We start from the raw sequence: 16,652 nt of genomic DNA on the forward strand, positions 1-16,652 counted from the left end.
GATCGTGCGGCAAGAACGGAGCTTCAGGAACAGGTCTGATTTGAATAATGACTCTTCCAACAGCTAATCTGTGACTCTGAGCAAATCACTTACACTGACCCCCAGTCTCCTCATCTGTGTCACACCCGTCTCAGAGGGGACTTCTCTGTGGCCACAAAAGCAAAGAGCTCCCCACAAAAGCTGTATAAGGTGTTGTTACTCAGAAAAGCAGGTTGTAGTACCATAGATATGTAATCCTGTTTATGTGAATTATGTTTGTATGCGCTCTTTTTTAAACTTTGGAAGGATATATGCTAAACTTATCAACAGTTACTTCTGGGAAGAATACTGGCAGAAGAGTAAACAGTTTTATTTTTCTGTAGGATTTGAATTTTTGTAAAAAATGTGTATTCTTCTTATGATTAGAAAAAAGAGGAAAATCATATATCTGATAAGATTCTAGTATCTAGAATATATAAAGAACTCATTCAACTCAACTAAAGGACAAACAACCCCATTAAAAACTGGGTGAAGGACTGGAATAGATATTTTTCTAAAGATATGCCATTTGGCAAACAAATGCATGAGAAGATGCTCAACTTGAGTGGTCTTCAGGGAAATGCAAATCAAAACTTCAAGAAGACACCATTTCATACCCACCAGGATGGTAAGAATCATAATAATAAATAACAGTAAGTGTTGGCAAGAGGACGGAGCACTTGGAGCACTAACGGAGGAAGTGTAAACTGTGTGGTCCCTGAGGAAATGTTTGGCGGATGCGCAACAAGTTAATCGAGTTATCATATGACCAGCAATTCCACTCATGTGCACACATCCAGAGGACCAAAAACGTTTACAGAAAAACTGGTGCAATAATGCTCCTTAGCAGCACTATTCACAATAGTCAAAACGTGGCAACGACCCACATGTTCTTCAGCTTATGAATGAATAAAGTGTGGTAGAGCCACACGATACTACCTAGCAATAAAAAAGAATAACGTACTGCAACAAGGGTGAACCTTAAAGACATCACGGTAAGTGAGGAAGCCGGTCCCGAACACCACACCCCACAGGTTCCATTTGCATGGACTGTTCGGAGGAGTCAAGTTGAAAGTCAGAACGCAGACCAGTGGTTGCCTACAGCCAAGGAAGGGGGTGGCAGTAAAGTGGGAAGTGACTGCTGGCAGGTTTCTTTGTGGGAGGAGAAAACAAAGTCCTAAAACTCTATACTTTCGGTGGGTGGATTATCTTTTAATACAGCTGTTAAAAATCGCTGTGCCTGTCTGGCTGTCATCGCCAGACAGGACTTCTCCCCAGACGGAGAACCTAACGACAGACAGCGCGCCTCAGCCGGGCGACGGACTCTGGGCGATCCCCGCACGTGCAGAAAAGGCCGCCGGAGCCGTCAATCGCACAGCTCACCTGATAATGGCGATTTAAGAATAGCATCCTCTCTCATTTATTGCACGCATGTCCCTCATTCACGGGTGTCAGCCCGCACCAGTCTGAAGGCTCTCCCTGTCTGCTCTCGCTCCCTGTCCCTTTTGTCCTTCCCAGGCGTTTCACCAGGTAACTGCAAAAAAGTAAATACCGCGATTGGCCCATTTTACAGAAGAGGAAACTGAGACTCAGAGTGTTGAAAGAACTGGCCTAAGGTTACATAACTCTTTTTACTGGCTTTCTTTTAGAGTTTTCTGGCTGTAACCTCGCCCCTCTGCGCATCGGTTCTGGCTCTCCAAGGCTGCACAGCAGCCGCCCCTGCTGAACCCAGCCTGGGGACCTCCTGCCCTGCCACACCCAACCTGCTCTCCCTGGAAACACCTGCTCATCATCCACAAGAAACTGTACGTCAGCGTATGGCAGGGGAAAGCGCCTGAGAGAGAAAACTCAGGCTAGGAGAACTATAACTCAGGGTTTTCACCATTTTCTGTGGAACTCCGTGGTGCGATCCTAGGTAGCATTCTCCTTCACGCTGGTCACCTGGAAACAGGGTCCAAGGGAAGGTGCCTAGTCCAGGCATAGGTCTATCGCCCAAGACAATGCCAGGAGGGAAAGTGGGAGATGATCATGGCAATTACCCAACTACTGTGAGGTCCTGGGGTGCAGGTCAGTGGGCCAAGGGGTCTAGAAGAACCAAGGTCCCTCGGTCTTACCAGACACACAGTGAAACTCACACCACAGGGGGGACCAGTCATCACATTTTCTTACTTGGGAGACATCTTCCAGGAGGTCTGGTTCACCGTAATTCATATTCAAAGAACAGACCAAGTGCTCATTAACAATCAATCTACAGTGTTCCCGAGCAACTCAAATTCCAAGATAATTACAACATAATGACTCAACTCCTCTCACCCCTAAAAATGAAGGAAAGGATAGGGGTTAAAAATGAACATGGGTTGGGGGAGGGACTCAGTGAGGAAGAGAGGGAGAAAGAGATTTAAGGACTAAAAGATGAATCAGTATACAGAAATAAAATGTAATTGTTTTTACTCCCAAATGATCAGAAAAAAAAGTTTTCAAAGAACTCCTTAACCAGCCCTGGCTGGTGTGGCTCAGGGGACTGAGTGCCAGCCTGGGAGCTGAAAGGTCGCCAGTTCCACTCCCAGTCAGGGCACAGGCCTGGGTTGCGGGCCAGGCCCCCCGCTGGGGGTGTGCAAGAGGCAACTGACAAATGTTTCTCTCCCACATCATGTTTCTCTCCCTCCCTTCCCCCTCTGAAAATAAATAAACAAAACCTTAAAAACAAAACAAAACTCCTTAACCAGAAGAATTAAATAATGATAAATACTGTAAGGTAAAGAAATTAATATTTCTTAAGTATGACACACCAGGCCTCATACCAGGAGCCTCACAGGTAATATCCCATTACTTCTCAAAACCATAAAAAGTATTCCCCACTTACAGATAAAGAGGCTAAAGCTTCAAAAAAATTAAGCAACCCACCTCGCCTCACTGCAATGGGCAGGTCCCCTGGGCCGCTGCCAGCCGGCGAGCACGCGCGCAGAGGGACACCTCCCGCAGGCCGCTCACCAGGAGCGGCCGCAGCCTGGCCGGCCCTCAGGGGTGCACGCGGCATGAGCGCCCTCTGCCCAGCCCTCCTCTCTCCTTCCTTCACTGGGGGCAGACCTGCACCCCACCTCTCTCACAGGCCTCTCCTCCAATAACTCTCCCTCGCATCTTCTGCCCTGGGGTCTGCCTCTCGGAGGACCCGAGCCGCCACACCCAGAGTGTGACAAGAGGGACCTGAACCTAGGTCTGCCTAGCCCCAAAGCCCCTGTGCTTTTCCTCACACCTGGACAGCAACTGATACATATAATCCGGTTGCTGAATCCAACGATCATGTCTCCGACCTCTTTGTGACCCATCAGCGTATTCGGTATTGGCGGGACCCCTCCTCTTTGATACACGTCACTAGGACCCTAGGACCCTGCATCGTCCTAGTTCCCTGGCCACTTACTTACTCTCACCTCCTCTGCTGGTAGATACTCATCATCCTCACCCATAAACCTTGAAGGAGTATCCAGGTCTGCTGGGTTTGCTGACTGCAGACCTTGGGACTTGGCGGCCTCCATAATCGCACAAGTCAGTTCCTTGTAACAAGTCTCTTTATTTTATATCCTGTTGCTCTTGTTTCTCTGCAGAACCCTGCCCAACACAAAGACCTTATATGATCCTGGCCTCCCCATTCCACTCTGGCTTTCACCTCCTATTTCTCCCTCCATCACCCCCACCCCCACCCCACCCCCACCACTCCGCTGCCACCATGTGAGCACTCTTGCTGCTCCTGAACATCCCAGGCACCAGCCCACCCCCAGGCCTTCGGTCCTTTCCCCGCCCTAGTGCTGGGTGTAGGCAGAGCTCTCTCTCTCATCCTCAGGTCTCTGTTCAAGGGCCATCTTCCCCTATTCCACGGACACACCACTTAAAATTGTACCACCCCCACTACCTCCATGCAAGACGTCCTTTACTTCTCCTCACAGACTTGTTTTTGTCCACAGAGAGGAACAGATGACAGTCTGACACACCCGGTGGTCACTGCCAGTCGCTGTCCCTCTCCCCAGGGGAAGTGCCACCAGGTAAGGCTTCGTGGGGCTCGTTCACTGCTCCATCTCCTGTCTGGAACCACGTCTCACACAGTCAGTCCTCCACAAATCTGCTGCATAAACGTACAGACGTCCCAGAAGTCTCAAACTTCAGCACAAAATTTTTATGTCATCATAAAAGCAGTTAAGTTGTTGCGGAGGCCAGAGGAGGACTGAGGACTGACGTGCAGAGGAGTGAGCACAGGGGACTGTGGGTGACTGAGGTGCGGTTCCAGGGACACCAACCCTTCAGAAATCACCATCCCGTGCACTTGACACGGGTCCGTTTTTTGTAAGCTACACATCATCATAAAGCTGATTAAAAACCGACCCCTGTACCCAGACTGCTTCTCACACTAGAAAATGGTGCACAGACTCACTTTTAAACTATGCACCCTGATTTGAGCTTTGGAAATTCTGTTCCACATGGTTTCAATTGGTATATAATTAAATTTTAAAATACTAATTGCTGCCCCTTGCTACAAAAACAAACAAACACGAAACAAAAAGTGCTCTTAAAAGTCCCTAGGTTTAAGAACAGACTTTGAAGTCAAAAGAACCCATATTTAACTTTTGCTCAACTTACTAGCTAAACGAACTTGAGAAAGTTATTTAACCTGCCTTGGGCTTACTTAGCTCATGAATAAAACGTAAGGAATAGCCTTGGGCCAGGTGGCTCAGTTGGCTGGAGCACTGTCCTGTACACCAAAGGGTTGCGGGTTCGATCCCTGGTCAGGGCTGGTGGGGGAGTGAGGGAGGACAATTGATGTTTCTGCCTCGCATTGATGTTTGTACCTTTCTCTTTCTCTCCCTTCCTCTCTCTCTAAAATCAATGAACATATACTTGGATGAGGGCTAGAAGTAATAATAAGGAATAACGGAATGAAGTGAGATGAATAATACAGCACAGGCCCTAAAACAAAGTTCATTCAGTAAACAGTCGGTATGCTTAATATCATTACTGCCATGTATAGCTGGGAGAGCCATCTAAGTATCAATGGATTTTCCTAAGACAGTGATGTCAAGTTCAGGCCCAGGGACCCCTGGAGGGGTCCCTTGCGTATGTTGCAGATGGCAGCCTGGCCCTGAAAGGTCCCTGCCTCTAGGAAGGATGGCGGCACACAGCTGTCACAAACGAGCACCGGGACGATTGAGCAACCACAGCCACACCAAGGCCCCGACGCTCCGTTGGCTTCTTCCCCAGTTACAGTCCCCTCGCTACCACTCCTCGATCCCGGCGGAATGGAACTGCCTTGGGCAATCATGACCATGTGAGTGAAAGAGTAAAAATTCTGAAGAACCGAGATATTCAGCAACTGAGAACTGGTTAATGCCACATATGAAATGCAAACACTATGCATCCTTTAAAAAGAGTGGGAAGAACTCTCATCAGAGAAAGCAATGACATACTGTTACGTTTTTTAAAAGTGCTGAGCAGTATGTATAATATAATCTCGTACCATTCCATGAAAAATGGAGGAGATACAGACATGTGTTTGAATTTGCATAGAAAAAAACCCTAAAAATTCTAGGTGCTAAAAGTGGTTCCCTATGGAGGATAGAATGGGGCTATTTTCATTTTAATCTACTTAAAATAAAAGCAATGCAGACACTGATTTAAAAAATAATGAGAGAGGGGGACAATCAAGGAAAGATGCCGCCTCGGCAGAGAGTGAGTCGATCACGTGCCCTTTTATTTCCCGGTGAAGTTGTGACTCCTTACGCGTTTGTTTGGTATCTGGCACGAGCTCAGTGCTCTCACACCAAAGCAGCCTCAGACTGTGCTGTGTGCTTTTCTCACTGACACCTGGTAAGACAATGAGTAAGAGGGGGTGTGTTTGCTTGTTTGGGGGTATAATGAAGACGTAAAATAGGGTGGAGGCCAAAATCTGTCCAGAATAAATGAATGTTCAAAACTTGTCAGGGTCTCTGATTAAGAAGTAACAAGCCTGACATGCCAGAGACCTTCTACTAGGAGACGAGGACGGGAGAAAAGGCAGTAAAAGGGACCCGAGTTCTGACCCGGCTGTGCCGCTCAGTAACTATACAGCACCGGGCATTCACTCCCTTGACCATCCGGTCTCTCGTCATCAAAAGGGCAGAAGAAGAGTCTCCTGTCCCGACCGGTGTGGCTCAGTGGGTTGTGTGTCATCGTCCTGTGAACCAAAAGGTCACCAGTTCGATTCCTGGTCAGGGCACATGCCTGGGTTGGGGCCAGGTCCCCAGTTAGAAACATGCAAGAAGCAACAGATCCATGTTTCTCTCCCCTTCTTTCTCCCTCCCCTATCCTCTCTCTAAAACGAAATAAAATATTAAAAAAGAAGGAGGAGAAGAGTCCCCTGACCTCCGAGCAGTGCTGTGAGAATTTGGAGAGAAACTGCAGTGTTCAGCACAGCACCGCCAGGCACTGCAACTTCGGTATCAGGTGGTGAGCAAACAGCACCCCAAGTCCGATCCCACAGATGTCGGTGAGTTCTGATGGGAGGGAGTGTTCAAAGATCCCGTCCGGGTGACTGACTTCTCTCAATGAAACTACGCGTGCTGCCAGCGGGTACGGACACACCCGGAGCTCCCGAGGCCGGGTGCCCTCCTCCTGACAGTGGGGAGGGAGACGTGTGGGCAGCCACACAGGGCTGGCTTCCCCAGGCTGTGAAAAGAGGACTCAGTGATAAGTCCAGTCCAGGCCCCAAGTCTGACCTCTTACTGATTTGGGATTTATCTTCCACCTACCTCCCCAAAGGACCAGAGGCAGATTATGGATAAGAGTCACATACTCAGTAGACTAATTCTAAATGAGAAAATACAGATCGAGGGCGTGTAATGAGGGTGAAGCACTCTTCGAGATCTGCTGCAACTGAAAATAAAACTGAGTTCTGGGCATCCGGAATTAAGGCAAAAAGGCAAACTTGCCGAGTATCATTAGGCACAGGAAGAATCACGATCAATCAGGAAAGGCAGATTTTCCTAGAACTAAACTCAACATGTTATAATCAGAAACTGATCCTAGGAGGTTATGCTACCGATTCCCTCCCACCTCCCAGACTCCTGACGTCAGCCCTGGCGTGTGAGTTTCCTCCTCACAGCTCTGCCAGTTTCCAGCTGTGCGACCCGGAGCCAAAGCCTCACCTCTCTGTATCTCGGCTTCCTCAGCCTTCAAAGCGAATGATGATCCTACTTACATGGGAGAGGGAATGAAAGAACATTTGCACCAACTGGGTGCTTGCTAAACACTATCTCACTGAAACCACCTAGTAACCGTATTAGGCACGTCCTATAAACCCTGTACAGATGAGCTCTCTGAGACTCAGAGGGGTGCAGCCGGTGCCGTTGCCACACAGCTGAAAAGCAGGTGAGCCAGGACTCAACTGTAAGCTTCTGGAATACAGAGGCACAAGTTTAACTCTTTCTTCACCTTCCCTGTATGTCAAGCACCGCTCCTGGCACATAGTAGGTACTCAACATATTAATTCTCATCCTCACTCCTTCCTTTTCTCCTAAATTGTGTATGTATATACAGGGTGAAGCAAAAGTAGATTTACCGTTGTTTGTATGGAAAATAGTATAATAATAAATTAATAATACAAGGATAAACTCTGTTTCACATACAACTGTAAACCTATTTTTGTACTGCCCTGTTTTACATATATAATTCAAAGTATATTAGAATAATATGAGTATCTTATATTTATATAGCTTCTTGCCTCTATAGAGATCATACCCCTTAATCCATTTTTTCTATAAATCCTACCAAATCTCTACCTATCATTATTACTTTACTTATTTTACAAATAAGGAGCTAGAAGGCAGCAAGCTGCCTGGGTGACATGCCCAGAATCAAATGGAAGTCACTGCCAAAACCAAATATAAACCTTGGTCCTTTTTTCATCTAAATCAACCTTTATCCTCTCACATGACACAGCCTCCATAATAAAGAACAGATCATTCATTTTTTATCTGGAAAACTACCAAACGTACAATCCAGTAAGGGGCCTCATGACCTGACCACCTTGTCAAAGGGAAGAAAGTATATAAAAAATGAGGTTTGCAGGAGCAGGCGGTTTTGGTCCATCAACTTTCTCTTGGATTACTCCCATTAGCTAACATAAAATAATGTAAAATACAATGTAACAGATCCCCAGCTCTTTGGAAACTCAAGTCAAACTCCCTGAAACTCGCACCTTCACACTTACATACAATACACTGCACCCAGTGTATTGCGCCCAGTGGGGCTGCAGACGTGCACGCTCACTGTGTGAACTAGATCTTCTAAAGGAAAATGGGATCCACAACCAGGCCACACTAGGAGGAACTGAAGCCAGCAGTGAGCGTGTAGCAGCATAAATTCGTGGCTCACAGACTATGGGCTCCACACGGGACCTGGCAGGCCACGGAGAGCAGCCCCTCCACCTGGTACGTGAACAAACCGAGGCTCACGGAGGTTAAGCGGCTTTTCCAAGATTTCGGACAGGAAAGCGAGAAATAAAAAACAAACCAGCTGACTACTGTCCACCCCGCTTGCAAACCCTGCTCCTGAGGTCCATGAGCACCCTTGCTGCTTCCCCGGACTCCACGTCTCCTCAGGGAGCACAGGAGAAGAGCCTGCACCCTGGTGGCAGGACGCGCAGGACTCAAATCCTGGCTGCCACTGACTGGCCACGTGAGCTTGAGCTGGTCCCTTAGTTTCTCTGAATTTGAATTTTTCCATCTGTAAACTGTGGGTACAGTAAGCTCTACAAGTAAGTTGCAGGTATTACAAACCAAGGCATGGCCTGTGAGCTCCCTGGAAGCAAACATCAGGTCTGTACGTCTCCAGCATAAGGCACGGATCCTGGCACGTGACACTTTTGCAGAACAGCTGAGCAAGTCAGCGAACTAACCAGCAAACACGCACTGGACTTGAACCCAGATCTACCTGATCCTTAAACACTAGGCTGTATTGCTTCCAAGTCATACAATTTCAAGGGAGAGGATTAATTCTGACTTACGCCACACTGAGAACACAAGGGAGTAAGACAGTCATTTTTTGGTCATAAAGCAAGAAAAAAGTTCAGTGGGGAAAGTCCCTGGACTCTGTTTCGGGATTAATACTTGTTGCTAACGTGGGTGTATCCTGAGCCTTCGGAATGAAGTAAACCTGGGTCTAGTTCCAGCTACAGCGCTCCACGGCCCCTCAGCCTGACCACTCTTGAGCCTCCGGCCACTCTCAGGTAAAATGAAGGTGACCAAACACAGGCACTGAGACACCAACCCAACGACCCCGACGGCTGCGGAGTGACCAAGGGGCAGGTAACACTCACAGCACGGACGCGCTGGGCACAGGGATGATCCGCATCCCAGGTGGGACGCGGCGGGCGGCTTGAGATTTCATCGCACAGTCAGAATGGCGCACAATTTAAAACTTATCAATCGTTTATTCCTGAAACTTCCCATTTAATGTTTCTGGCCCGCAGCTGATCGTGGGTAAAAAAATGCTAAGAGCAAAACCATGGATGTAGGGGGAACGACTGTACATTTTTATTCATTTAAAAGTCTAAGTTCTATGTTTATATCATTAACAATAGTCTGTTCTTACGCCTAAAATTCTTCAACAAGCAAAGACTGATGTAAAAACAACTATTTAAGAAACACGGATTCGAGATTACAAGTAGCGAGATCTTTTCTGCCTTGGGGCCTTTGGGCAGTTCCTTCTGCCCAAATAGCCAGGAATGACTCCTCCTCGTCATTCAGCTCTCAGCAAGGGGTGCTCCCTTAAAGAGTCCTCCCAGGCTAAAAGTGTCCCTGCCACCATCGCCCCCAGCAAGTTCCGTCTGCTGGGTCTCGCTGCCTTTTCTTCCCGCACAGCATTTCATTATCTGGAATGGCTTCATCTATTTATGGGTCCCCTCTTCCCCACCAGCGTGTAAACTAACGAGGACAAGGGCTCTATCAGGCTGACTGCTGCATCTCCAGCCCCTAGTACGTAGTAGGTACTCAGTAAATATTTCTGAATCAGTAAGCCGGACCTTAAAAAGCGTTAGAATTTGCCAGGATGGGGAGTACAGGTAAAGTAAGTCATTGGCCTGACAGTCTCATGGGGTTGGTTTCCTTCCAAGAACAACTTTCCTGCCGCATCAAAACTTATCCAGGTTGGCTCACTTACTTGGGAATGGGTACCCGAATTAGCGTCCCTTCCATTTCTGGGTTCAGATTCATTCCACTTTCTCTTATAGCCTTGATAGCTGCAGCTGTACACTGAAAACCAGATCAAAAGGTAAACAGAATTAGTAAATAATTATTACCAGATGCAAGCCCTCTGTCGATAACTGGCAACCCGTCTTGGCAGAACATGGAAACATTTAGTTCTGTTACCAGTAAGATCAGGAAGTTACATTGGTGCAGAGCGCTTTGATCAAGCGGAATAGCAAACTGTGTCCACTCCTGGTACCAGTGTACTGCGGGAGGGAAAAAAGCAAAGAGAAGGAAAAAATAAAAAGAAAACAGCTCTGCTTCTTTGAAAAGATTTCAATGGTTTGAGGCAAGACAGATCAAAACCACAATAAATCCTCAAGGGAGGGGGGCTGGTCTGTGCAAAGATTGGTGTAAAGACAGATGAAAGATTTTATACATTAAAAATTCCAGTTGACATTTTACACTCAAAATATACCAGTGCCGATTTGGAATGAGTAAATAAATTTAACTCATTCGTATCTACACTCACACCAACCTCACTCATGTTCTGGAATGAACAATGACTCTCTGCTGATACGTGCTCCAGAAAAGGCAGAATGATACACGGGCTTAAAGGCATGGGCTTGGGAGTCAGAAAGATCTCAGTTCAAATCCCAGTCCTGCTTACCATGTGACCCTGGGCAACAGGCCGGACCTCTCTGAGCCTCCACTTCAAAAGCTGAGACCACATGGTCCCTACACCTCGGAGGGGACTGAAGGAGGTGGCAGGAGCAGGGCATCTCACTCTGCGTCTGGCCCACACGGAAACAGCTGGGGAAGTTATTACGTACACTTAGAGCACAAAGGTAAGAATCACAAAGCCCCAACCAAGGCTGAGCTGATGTCATCACTGCCGACGCACTGCTGTCCTGCCTGTCGTCCTCCAGGGTGTCTCTGACACAGTTCCGCTCTCCGCTGTGCCCGGCTGTGCACCGGTACACGGATTTCCCACAGTGCCTCACCTCACTGCAAGCAGCATTATAACCCGCCGGTATGCAACCCTAAGGATAAGACAGCAGTGTGGAAAAGATACTCTCGCTGCCATGGCAGTGTGGAATTCGTAAAAATGAGGTTTTTCCAAAAAATGTTGGGTTTGACTACAGCCAGTCCACATCACTTGGACTCATGAGGCCAATTCTCAGCCTTGAGTTCCTCCCTCGACCTCTGGTTCGAAAGACTGGGGTGTGTGACATGCCTATTTGTCTTCCCCAGGGTTGGCTTCAGTTTTGAGGTGGTGCCTAGGGAACTTATGGTTCATTTTCTACATGGTCTTACTGCTACAAGGACACGAGGGGAAACTGTGAGGTCCAAAGATAAAGCAGAACTTTCACAGGCAGATGAATCGTTTCCTTGGGAGGCTGCGCACAGAATCTAACAGTGTGGCCACTGCTTAAAACAATACATTCTTAAAGTGGTACTCTGGCCACAGACTATGGGAGCTGGACGGGACCTGTGACATAACCAAGGGCAGTCCCCTCCTTGTGTTTACAGGGACCTGCGGGGTAAGGCTGCAGCCCCAAGCACACTGGGTCTTCCCGGAGGGCCCGGGGCTGGAGCGAGGACCTCGCCCCTCACACCCCCGCCTGCTGGCAGCGTTGAGGGGACACTGGACTCCTCGGCTCATGGTCCGGTGGTGTCGCTCTGCCTCCGTTTCCTTCCAGATGCCCCAGCTCCACGCACTTTGTACTTGTACCACAGAGGATTTGATTTTTCTTTTAATAGCCCAAAATATTTGGAATGAGGTCTGGTGTATGAAGGGTTTGGCCAAGGTAAATAAAAGAGCCCAATAAAGAAACACGCCTCTGCAGGAGCACAGCTGTCTTCCTCAATAAAACGAGACACAGGTGCTCTAAAGTTACCAATAGAGGGAGAATCCACACTTTGAAGAGGTGGCCTGATCTCCAGTCTCCCGATCCTCCTCCTCTGACACTGCTCACTGAACGACTGGCAACCTGTGGCGGCACCATCCCACCCGTCAGGACCGGAGCCAAATGTCTCCACACGACCTTCCCCTGTGGGCACAGGAGCACCAGCCACAGACACCAAGCTGGCCAGTCCGTGTGTCTCAGTATTCACATCCTCCCAACACAAGGCTCGGAGCCAGACACACGGCAAAGTGCTCCGTAAAGGCTTGCTGAACGAGCACACTGATAAACAGACTCGGATCTATTAGAAAATCTCATCTCCTTTCTTTCACTTCATACACATAACCCCCCAAAACCTTATTTTACAGTTCACTTGTTCCGTGTCCTTTCGTATGCAGAAGAAAAAAGTAAATCAGGAGAGTAAATCAGGTTTCTTTGCAAAATGAAACCTACTAGAAGAGGTAGCTCTAAAATATTCTAAATACGTGTATTTCAGTTTGATGTGGTAGGATGCAGAGACTCACAGAATTACAGTCATTTTCCCAACACGTCTTCTGAACTACTCATAGTTCAGACAAAAAGGCTTGTATTCCTATCTCATTTCCATCTTTTTTTTATCCTCACCCAAGGAAATGTTTATTGATTTTTAGAGAGAGGGAAGGGAGGGAAACAGAGAGAAACATCGATCGGGTGCCTCCAGTACGCACCCTAACCTGGGATCAAACCTGCATCCTAGGTATCTGCTCTGACCAGGGATTGAACCCCCAACCTTTTCATTTTTTGTTTCAGTGCATGGGCGATGCTCCAACCAACTGAGCCACTGGCCAGGGTGCGTATTTCCATCTTGTATCTTAGCCTTTGTCCCCTCACTGAAGGACTGCGCACCAGTGCCCCAGGGCAAACAAGCTGCTCCCAAACAGCATCGCTGACCAGCTGGTTGCAGCTGCTTGGAGCATTCTGTTAAGAAAGATCTGAGCCCTGGCTGGTGTGGCTCAGTGGATTGAGTGCCGGACTGCAAAGCAAACTGTCACTTGTTCAATTGCCGGTTGGGGCATGTGCCTGGGTTGCAGGCCGAGTCCCTCGTGGGGGGCACATGGGAGGCAGCCACATATTGATGTTTCTCTCCCTCTCTTTCTCCCTCCCTTCCCCTCTCTCTAAGAGTGAATAAATAAAATCTTTTAAAAAAAAGATTGGAGACCCCATCTGGTCAGGCAGGAAAGAGTGCTGTCATCAATTAGCAATGTCTGCTCTTGCCATTCTTAAGTTAATCTATGCTAGAGGGCAAAGATGATAAAACTTCTGCAGACAGGTGAACAAGTCCTTGACCCTTTGGGTTCGAGGCAACTTGGTTAGTGCTGCTTCAATCAATCACTGGCCTTCAATTTTCTTTATATCCCAGAGTCCCTAGAATGTAAGGTCTATGAAAACGGGAGCCCTGTTTGTCTTCATCATCAGTGATTTCCAGCACCTCAAATAAAGCCTGAAAACTTGCGGGGACTCAGAAAATATCTGTTGAATGAATGAATGAATAAATGGCAAAAGGAGCTCAGACGTCAGCATCGGACAGATCTGTGTTCAAATCTTGGTTCTATCACGGCGGCGTGAACCCGCAGGAGGGGTTTTACTTCTCTGAGCCTCGGCTGTGTCATCCATAAAATGGAACAAATAATGCTGAGTTTCAGAGAGAACCTGTGTTGATCACGTGAAACAAAGCCCGAGAAAGCGGTGCCTGGCAACACAGCAGACACTCGGTATGCATCAGCTTTCTTCCTTCTACAAGGGCAATAACGGAGCTTGCAAAATTTTTTTATTTGCCTTGTTCAAATCACGCTGTGGTTTTTTACTCCCTTCTTTTCTTTCCCATCATTAACTCTAGCTGCAGGCAAGTTTATGAAAAGCAGCAACTATGTGTATCATTTATCAAGCAGGACACATGTTAAACAAATGCAACACAGTTTTCTGTCTTCAGTGCATGTGAAGAGATTATGCATGTAAATCTGCATTGTGTCACTACGGCATGACACAGAAACGCGCAGGTCTGGAAAGAAAGCCAGCCGCATGTGAAACAGCAAAAAATTACATAAACACGGAGCACATTAGCTCAGCGTTTCGAAGCTATGAACCTGGGTACTCCACAGGCTGCTTCTGAAGTGGAGGAAGGAAATGTTTAGTTAAGGCTATTTGTTTAATACATACACCAGATGAGATAAAGGAATTCAAAAGACAATGTAACTCACACTTCCTCATTCTGTCCTTGTAAAGAGCGTCTCTACCGAGATGCTCATAAAGGTTTGGTTCTTTTTTCCTTCAGAACCCACAGAATTTCAACTTGGAGAAATGGCAGAGATGCCTTGGTTAAGAAACAAAGATATACTCCAACTTCCTGGGAAAAAAATTAAGCTGTTAATACCTCCTCCTGCCTCCTAAGACGCACTGGTGGCCAATCAGGTGCTTCTTCTGTGAATGCCATTTGCTATTTAATAACAGAAGTGGCTGGCTCTGAAAAGCAATCTGCCTGATGAGGTCTTCAAGCTGTGTCATTAGGAGGCTATTCCCTAAATTGGCCTGCAGTGCCTATGGGATTAGATGAGCCAGGCAGAGAGGCCTCCGCGGTGCAGAGGGGCCCAGAAAGAGGAGGAGGTGACAGTTCCCTTTCCGTCCATTTCTCGGCTCCTCAGTAACACCAGGAATGACAGCCTCCCTTCCATCAACCTAGTAACAAGTATTACTGAGTGCTTCCACGTGCCAGGCACTGTTTTAGGTGCTCGACATAATGAATAAGCTATAGATGATTCCTACATTCCAAGCTCACGGTCCAGGGAAAGTAAGATGGAAAATAGAAATGTAAGTGAATATATCACCAGGGGTAATGATAAGTGCAATGAAGAAAAGAGCCGGGCTCATAACAGAAGTTAGTGCGGAGGGATGGTTTTAGATTGGGTAGATGAGGGGAGCCTTCCCTGGGAAAGTGACATGTAACCTGTGTTCCAACTGATGTCACCTCAATCAATTCAACAGAAATATAAGTGAATAAAAAAATAAGTGGCAAATAAAAAGATACATAGATAGCAATTAGCCAAGCAAGAGCGGTCCGAGGAAAAGATACATGCAAAGCCCTAAGGATGCAAAGAGTGTGGGGTGTTTGAGGAGCTGAGAGACCAGAGTGGCCAGAGCGGTGTGCAAGGCTACTGGTGGCACGGGACTAGAGGCACCAGGACGTACAGGCAGGGGCCACATCTTACCAAGCCTTCCAAGCCACAGTAATCTTTTTCTTACTGGACACTGGCTGGTGTGGCTAAGTTGGTTGGAGTGTCATCCAGTAAACTGAAAGGTTGCAGGTTCAACTCCCAGCTCGGGCACAATTCCCAGTTGCGGGCTCAACCCCTGGTTGGGGGGCATATGAAAGGCTACCAGTTGGTGTTTCTCTTTAAAATTGATGTTTCTCTCTCTCTCTGTCTCCCTCCCTTCCCCTGTGTCTAAAATCAATAAGCATGTCCTCGGGTAGGATAAAAAAATGAAAAAAGATTCCTTGAAGCCACTGGTAAATGTAAAGCATGAGAGTGACATACTCCATTGTATATTTTTAAAAGCAGGCTCTGCCTGAGGTATGGAGAATGGAATAGGGAATTGTGCCTGGCGCATTAGCTCCAAGAGCCCTCTGACTTGAAAGTGTTCATAGCAAGGGCTTTGCCTTACTCATATCTCTAGTCCATTTGTCAAATGGAGCAGGTTCACCTTTGGTCTCTGTCTTTGACACACTGAAACAGACAAGGGGACAGGAAGGGACTTCAGATTCCTTCATCTCCTATTAACGAATGAGGAAATGGAGGCCCAGAGAGAGAAGCAGAGTCAAACCGCCAACTAGCAGGGGGGATGGGACTGGGTTCCAGGTCCTTGGGACTCCCACTCCAGGTCAATTCCCACTGGACCAATAAGGAAAAGCCCCACTGTCTTCCTCACCTAGACTCAGAAGCACAGCCCCAAGGCTGCAATAATCTAATGCATCCCAGCTGCTGGCCTCGGAAGCACTGTGCTCTGTGCAATGCTCTGCAATGGCCAGTCCAGTCTGAGAGGAACGTGACTTCCCAGAGGACCTGCTCCAAATACGAACGCAGAGGTCACAGACTGGTAGCTTGTTATGTGTTTTTTTCTTACAATCTTTTTTAAAAAGTGAATTCGTTATCAATATTTTACAAGGATCTTATATAAAAATTTGGGTTATGGGATTCTTCTGGACATAAAAATTTTAATATCTGGCGACACTGGCGATGCCCAGCAGGAGCTGGGCAGGGGCTGCTCCCCTCCAGCTGAGACGGGGCTCAGGCTCCCCAGTTTACCCCAGCCCCTCCAGGCTGCATGGCCACTATTGTTTTCTTAGATGGGGCCTGTTTCAGCATTCAGGTCACTTGCCTGGCTTCTACAGTGTGAGTTTAGCGGAAAAGGAATTCAGAAACAGGCACGAGCTTTTCCTTATCCCTAAGTTCCCTTTACTATGCCTGGCCTCTCGCTCCCTCCCACA

General features: G+C 47.5%; 1 protein-coding gene across 1 annotated transcript in view; it reads right to left on the reverse strand.

The window, feature by feature from the left end:
• The window catches only part of MRRF (mitochondrial ribosome recycling factor), a 49,205-nt gene that overhangs the window by 19,643 nt on the left and 12,910 nt on the right, over positions 1-16,652 (reverse strand). The window contains exon 5 of the mRNA XM_037142190.2: positions 10,201-10,292. Within this exon, the coding sequence (XP_036998085.2) occupies positions 10,201-10,292 (92 nt within the window). The remainder of the gene's footprint in view (positions 1-10,200; positions 10,293-16,652) is intronic.

Source organism: Artibeus jamaicensis, unplaced genomic scaffold (genome assembly GCF_021234435.1).
Source record: "Artibeus jamaicensis isolate MK-2021 breed Jamaican fruit bat unplaced genomic scaffold, CSHL_Jam_final scaffold_1964, whole genome shotgun sequence".
NCBI lineage: Eukaryota > Metazoa > Chordata > Mammalia > Chiroptera > Phyllostomidae > Artibeus > Artibeus jamaicensis.